At 36.5% G+C, this 7,267-nt stretch overlaps 1 protein-coding gene across 2 annotated transcripts; it reads right to left on the bottom strand.

The window, feature by feature from the left end:
- Nucleotides 1-1,588: 1,588 nt before the first annotated feature.
- On the bottom strand, nt 1,589-6,874 carry LOC106769543 (mitogen-activated protein kinase kinase kinase 5). Of its 2 annotated transcripts, none has more exons than XM_014655204.2 (10): nt 6,285-6,874; nt 5,092-5,751; nt 4,926-5,013; nt 4,223-4,285; nt 3,959-4,122; nt 3,719-3,794; nt 3,237-3,296; nt 3,037-3,153; nt 2,507-2,716; nt 1,589-2,430 (listed from the first exon to the last, which is right to left on the bottom strand). In XM_014655204.2, the coding sequence occupies exons 1-10, from the start codon at nt 6,596-6,598 to the stop codon at nt 2,284-2,286; spliced, it is 1,899 nt and encodes a 632-aa protein (XP_014510690.1). In that variant the 5' UTR covers nt 6,599-6,874; the 3' UTR covers nt 1,589-2,283. The 2 variants fall into 2 exon arrangements, with proteins under 2 accessions (XP_014510690.1, XP_014510689.1); XM_014655203.2 differs by having other exon boundaries at nt 3,037-3,162; nt 6,285-6,873.
- Nucleotides 6,875-7,267: the final 393 nt, after the last annotated feature.

Genomic DNA, 7,267 nt, shown 5'->3' with positions numbered 1-7,267 from the left:
AGGGGTTGTTAAGAGCGGTGACTTTGCGACAGGATTGAATTTGAAGTTTTTGGAGAATGGTTTGGCGTGCATGCTATTAGCATTCTTGACTAAAGAAAAAGCTTTCATAACAGAGGTGGGTTGGAATATTCTCACCATCATTTGAATATCCGTTTACATATTAACAAGAAAACAACTCAATTAATGGTTGTCGGAGAAGTCAATTCTTGAAACAATAACATCAAATTCAGTATGCTAATCGATAAGATTACCTTTCTGTCGCAGCCTCATCAATTCTGCCATTGGAACCTCGCAAACTTTACCAAATCTTTCAATCAAGATTTGAGTGTAGTCATTCCATGAAGGCAATTTATGGAGACCTACATTTTTCACATACGCATTGTTCCACTGGAGAACTTTGCCTTCAAAATGGACCACGACCAATCGTAATTTGTACTTTTCAACATTGAATGATCCAGTTCTTGACATCATCGCCATTGAAGCAGTGAAAATCCAAATGGACGAGAAAAAGAACCAGAACCCGAGAAAGAAGAATGTTAGTGACGTCGAAACATGTCCTCTATCTTGCACTGCAATGTAGTACCAATCTCCATGAATATTTCTTCCATGCGCGTACTGAGAGCTTCTTCCATTTCTCGAAAAAGCGTTTGATACGGAATCCACGAATTAGATGGACACAGAACAGGTATCTTAGTTGAATTATTAGGAATATATATATCAGTTCAGTTACAACTGAAAACTAACGTATATCCTGCATCACCTACGGTCTCGCCTCCTCGATGGCGGAGCCACCACGCCGAGTCCTGCTATTGCTATGGTGTTCCTAGTCTAGGGCTTGGAAGAGAAAGAGAAGAAGGGGAAAGGAAAATCTGAATGAAACAAAGGTGAAAACGGAAAGAGAAGAAGAAGATGAATTGAAAATTTAATTTAATTTTTTAAATTAATTAATATGTTACGTGTTTATGAAGGACCAAAAGAATAACCTGAATTAACGTTAATGACTTATTTCATCAAATTTAAAAGGACATGAACTTAACTAGACCAAATGTTAAAAAAAGATTAAAATCAAAATCGTGGAAAAGAAACATAGTTATCCTTATTTATTTATATTTTTACTAAAATATAATAAACATAATAATTGTTATCTTTTTTAAATCTTCAAATGATATACTTTTAAATAACACATAATTTGTTTTCATAGGAAGTGGTGTGCACTTATATCAAAAACATAACATATGTTGCATGTAATCCTACACAAAATATGTACTAAAGGTTAAAAAATGGTTTGTTTTTCAAATTATTGATTAATTACACAGTAATAGAATATAGTTCTAATAGATATTTAATTTACAGACATTCTTAGAAAATATACAACAGTTTTATATATAACAGTTTTTAAATCTATATTCTTAGAAAATATAAATTTGAATTTAAAATTTAATCTAATTATTAAAATTAGATTTATAAAAATCTAAATTAGTTTTTTTTTTTCTTAAACATTCGATTAAATCCAATCTATATCCACCTCTATTATGGATAATCTTCTTCAGCAGAGTTAGCAGGAAAGAGGGCATCAGATACAACTCTAGAAGGTATCAACAATATTTATTCTTAAGTCCTATGGACATTAACATGTGGCAGCTCCATTGAAAGTACAACTTTTTACAATCCAAAACTGAAGATTTAGAGAGAGTCTTTATTCTAATTACAACATTTCTGGAGTGGATTGACATGTCTACTATAAGCAACCAAATTAGAATCCTCATGAAACAGAGAGGGATGAACACTAAGTCTACATAAATTTGACTTCATCCTAATATAGATAGAGGAAGAAATATGAACCTTTGAGGTTAATTGCTTCATCACTCTAAGTTAGTATGATGATATTATTATTTTCTAGAACTGCTACCGTATTCTCGAGCAGCTTAATTTACAGAAAGAAGAAGCTCTTGACTTTTAACATTGATAAACTAAGCAAAAGAGAACCTATGACGGCAACCGCTGCAAGTCACTGCATGAGCGTCTCTTAAACTATAGTACTACAATGTGGGCCCCTGTCATTGGCATAAATAATCAAAATTTCCTCCAGCTCGACCAATTGAAAAGATAATTTTTTTTTCCTTTTGAAGTCACAGACCAGGTGTGCTGTGGCGGGAAGAAAAAAAGTTCCGTGATACCACTGATATGTGATTATTGTGAGATGATTCCCACTTCAGCAAAGAAAAAGCATGGCGCAGAGAAATTGGGCAATGATCATCGCGTGTTAAAAACAGGATTACGTTATTAGTCCAAGGATGCAGGAAGAATTTCCAACGAAGAAATGAGAAATCCACGCCTGTCAGCTGCTTTAACCTTGGCAATTTTGGCACAGGAGATTGACAACTGATCATGTTTATTATCAAATTGTTTAATGGGACTACGTGGTTTGTCCTGCCAACAAAAGAAAATTTTAATAACAAAAAAATAAAATGGCTCGGCAAATATAAAATGGCACAGCTGTATTCACCATGAAGCCTGTTCCATTATACAACTGAGTGGGAGATGAAACATCAGGCTGTTGAGAGTTTTTCAAAAATCGATGTTCTAGTAAAACTGCAGCTGCTGGCCGCTCTGCTGGATTTCTTATAAAGCAGCACCTCAAGAAATCTTTACCCTCGGGCGACAATGTTTCAGGAATAGGAGGGGTTTCCTTCATAACCTTAAACAGAGCTGCAGCCTGTATAATTAGAAAAAAATTTATTTAACAAGCTAAAAAATAAAGTACCCGTATATATACCAAATCCATAAGCTGAAAACAGAAAAAAGTTGGCTCAGAGATGCCTTAGCTCTTATCATCCGTTACCAAATTTCAGAATCCCATATTCTCATATAAAGCGATATGAAACCATCCATCTTTGAATAAGTAGTTTTGGAAACCATTAGGATTCTGTTACCAATGAGAAATCTTATACTAATACTATATCAGTATGGTATTGAAGTAGCCTGAGAATCACAAAGTTGGAAAGAGGCAAAGTAAAATTTTCTTCAGGTGCTTACTCCTTCATATTCACTCCAAGGAGGCTTCCCTGTGAACATTTCAATGATGGTACAACCCAGACTCCAAATATCAATAGCAAAAGCAAGATCAGGGCTGTTATCCTTTTGCATCACAGCCTGCAAAAGCTGAATGAGAAAAGTGTTAATAAGAATTGCACGAGACATCACAGGATAGTGCAGTGTAATAATATATAATATACCTCTGGAGCCATCCAGTACGGACTTCCCCTCAAAGATAGATTACCTTCGAACCCATTTAGCTGTGACATAAAGGGACCCCGAGTTATAAACTTAATGAAACACCCCATGAACAGATTCAACAGCACAAAATAAGCACCAGAGCCTGAAGATACATATTCAACCAATGAAATTGAAAAACAATACACGAAGCACCTTATTATTATACAATCAAATTCAGAAACATCTGAATCTGCTTTAAGGGGAGACAAGATTGCTCATAACAAGCGAGAGAAAGGAATTTTAAAAGCAATAACTTTGAACTTTTTAACATACGGCCAGTGTTTCTGATTCCAATCTCTTCTTTGGGATTTTTCAACAATAAACAGATAATCTTATTAAATAGAAGAAATACAAAGATTCTACAGAATTACCGAACCACTCTCAGCATGAAAAAGAACTGAAACTAGAAAATGTGAATTAAAGGGGAAGGCTTCTAACTCACATGCTTAGCCATCCCAAAATCAGCAAGCTTAACTACTCCAGCGGAGTCAACAAGCAAGTTTGCCCCTTTGATGTCCCTATATGCATACAAGAAAAATATAAACAGATAAAAAAGTGACAATGGTTCAAATATAAGATAAATTAAAAATTCTAGGAAAAGTCGTTTTCCAACTAGAACAAAGCAGTTGCATGTGAATCAATAAAGTTTTTGAATTCAAGTTGGTATGAGTTGTGAAAGTACCTATGAATTGTTTTTTTGCTATGTAAATAAGCCAATCCTGATAGAATATGTCGAGTGAAATTCCGAATGACAGATTCTGTTATGGCACCACAATGATCACGGACGTATTTATTAATTGAACCAGGATGAACATATTCCAGATAAATATAAAACCGGCCCTCAACCTGCAAACGCATACTCCAAAGATGTTATAAGGTTTGAAGGCTGTAACAAAAAAAAATGAATAATCTTGAGAGGCTAATTATGAAGTAAGAGATTGTTTACTATTTCACTGCCAAAATACTGCACGATGTTTGAATGCTTTAGTTGGCTAAGAACTTTAATTTCCTGGAGAAAGAGAATAAACTAGTAAGAAGGATAAAGAGGATAATAGAGAATAAAATATCTTCATAATTAATGAGGGGAGGGTAAAATATATAGCCAAACCATAAAAACAACAAAGCAACCTCACAAAGTAATTAAGCATAATGGAAACTACAACGAAATTTAGGAGTCATCACTGCAAAATGTATATTGGCCAAGGCTAGGAGAAAACACAGGCAAAATAATAGACCAGTTAATCCGAGCTGGACATCTGTACTGTTCAATGAGAAAAAAAATAATTTCAATTACCATTACAAAGTAGTTGCCTTAGTTATTAAAAGTTTCAAGATAATACATTTCAGAAGTAAATTTGCTAAGCAGAATTTAAAGATGTTATTAATAATGCAGCCGCAGTTCCCAGTACTCGTGTAATAAGAGATCCAAAGTGACTAAAATGTGTCCTTATTCAGGATTGGAAAGAGAACTATTATTCCCAAGAAACTGACTGACATTTACCGCACTGACTTCTTTACTAAAATTCCAAAGTTCTAATAAGAGATATGAACCATAATACAATCAAAGGAGACACATCACTCTATGCGGTTTGTACATTTTACACAGATCACAAATAGGAAGCGATAACAAACAAGTAACGACAACCAACCTGCTCTAACTGTTTAATAGACTCAGCAGATTTTGGATCATCAGGAAACATTTCCACTTCCTTCATTGCACATAATGCACCGGTTTCCCTGTCAAGAAACAACACCTCTTTAAGAGACTCAGAAAATAGATAAAAGATCTTAAAATGCACATGAAACATTATATACCTATTGGTTGCAACATAAACACTTCCAAATGTCCCTCGCCCTATAAGTTTCCCTTTCTGCCATTGGTTTTTCATTGGCAATGATTCTGATCTAGCATTGGAAAATGTACTAGCTGACGATGGAGAGGGCAGGGAAGCCCCAGGAGGCAGGGGCAAGGGGTGAACACTGACAGGAGGGGCAGTACTTTCACGGCGCACCATTGAGATTTCAAGTGATAACTTGGAATGTAAAGGAGATAGAGGTCCACTCAAGGTTCTGGTGTGTTGGCCCGGACTTCTCCTCTGTGGACTTTGATGGGAGGTGGGAGAGGGAGAAGTTTCTGTGCCCAACACGGGTAAATCAAAGAAGGCAGGAGGTAGCAACCCTGTTTCACAGGTAGACATTTCTGGTGCAGACCAGAATTGATTTCCTTTGGGACTCGCATAATAATATGGCACAGATTCACCATTTTTTGTTTTCTGAGGACTCACTATTGAAGGACTTCCAAAGGGAATACCTGAAAAACTGCTCCTACGAGGGATGCTCGCGAAGTTACTATTATTAGTATTACTATTATCTCGAGCACATTCACAACAACTACAGGAATCTTGATGCAGCATTCTCCATGACCTAGTTTCAGCCTGTTCCATATTCTTTCTCGTGTCTTGGCCAGCAAAAACACTGTTACAATACAAAATTCGGTCAAATAGGTCAGCAAACTCACCACTGAGAACTATTCCACAAACGCATGGCAAGTTGCAGTACAAAACTGCAAATGCATAATCAATTCAGCTTGAATAATTTCTCCAAAAACAAAATAACAAATGTAAAATGAATTGATCATTTTCATAAATTTAAATCAAGTCATGCACTGAACTTTTATAGAAAGTACCTGATCCAACTGCTTTAAAATCGAGGTGCATAAATAGATTTTAACTTCTCAAATAAACTCAGATTCATTCAATTTTTTTTTTCTCGTAAGTGTTTAAGGAGAAGCTTATACAGGCAGTGTCATAAAGTTTAATTTCACAAGTACAAAATATACGCATCTCATGATTCAGTCCGAAACAACAACAAACGTGCAACATAAAAATTCATGGAACGATCTCAAGTTTCAATAATCGAATTCATTCAGCAATTAATTACCTAACAAAAATTGAAAAGCCACAGATAAAACTAGCTGAAGGAAAGAAAGGACAAATTAAGAAATCGACCTCCGCATCCGACAGCCGGTGGAGGTGGTGGCTGCAGCAGCATCCTTGGGCGAGGGAAGACGGCATTCGCCGTCTCTACGGAGCACAGCGGAGGAAGCGGCGAGCTCCGGCAGGGGCAAGGGCTGAGGTGTGCCGGGGGAAGGGAAGGGTGGTGAATCGTCATCGTGCCACCTGGCATCGTTTTCGCCATGGCAGGAGCGTTTCTTGGATGAACTACCGAACAGCCACACCTTCCGGCGGTGGTCGGCGGAGGCGGCTGAGGAAGACGAGGAGGAACTGGAAGGCGTGAAGGAAAGCGTGGGTAACCAGCGCATGGCTGCGTGAATCTAGAGAATGAAACAAAGCTTTCGCCTCACAATGCGGATCGAAAAGAGGACATCCTATTGGAAGCGCAATGTAAAGCTTTAACCACAGCCATCGTTCGCTTTGGCACCATAGCGGTTCCAGAAAGAAACGACAACCATAGCCCTTCCACACAAAGTCAATACGTTCCACCTTTTCTTTTTTTCTTCCCTCTAACTAAGTCAAGCTCTCTCTCTCTCTCCAATCTCTTTCTCTCTCTCTCTCTCTCTCTCTCTGTTGCCACAACACAACAGAGAACACGAGACAATATAAATAATTCTTTTCTTTTATTTTTTATTTTTACAACAGAAAGACTGTTCTATTTTAGATAAGGTAGTTATTTGCTATTGCTCTCGCGCCAGGTAACACAACTCAACGTCTCCCTTAATTAACATAACTATCAATTTCTATCTTCATTTTCACCAAATCATTGTGCATTATTAGTGTATACTTATTTTCTCATTACAAAAAAATTTACTCTCTAAATAGAAATAACCTTTACAACTTTCACCAAACTTACTGAATTTTTTATTATACTAATTTTCATCATTATTATTTTAATGTGGTTGGGTCTTGACTTGAGGATATTTGAAGGAGGAATTACGTGAATTTATGGAGTTTGACGATGGTGAGAATTGAGA

The sequence above is a fragment of the Vigna radiata genome, chromosome 7 (genome assembly GCF_000741045.1).
Source record: "Vigna radiata var. radiata cultivar VC1973A chromosome 7, Vradiata_ver6, whole genome shotgun sequence".
In the NCBI taxonomy this organism is placed as follows: Eukaryota; Viridiplantae; Streptophyta; class Magnoliopsida; order Fabales; family Fabaceae; genus Vigna; species Vigna radiata.
The sequence above is the reverse complement of the archived record's forward strand: the minus strand, read 5'-3'. Positions and strand labels throughout refer to the sequence as shown.

Bases quoted from the DNA above. Each gene is read 5' to 3' on its own strand.
- LOC106769543 (XM_014655203.2), bottom strand. From the start codon at position 6,598: ATGCGCTGGTTACCCACGCTTTCCTTCACGCCTTCCAGTTCCTCCTCG. The intron at 4,123-4,222 runs GTAAACAATCTC...ATGCGTTTGCAG, and splicing joins AGTATTTTGGCAGTGAAATA to GTTGAGGGCCGGTTTTATAT. The intron at 3,163-3,236 runs GTATATTATATA...TTTCTCATTCAG, and splicing joins CGTACTGGATGGCTCCAGAG to CTTTTGCAGGCTGTGATGCA.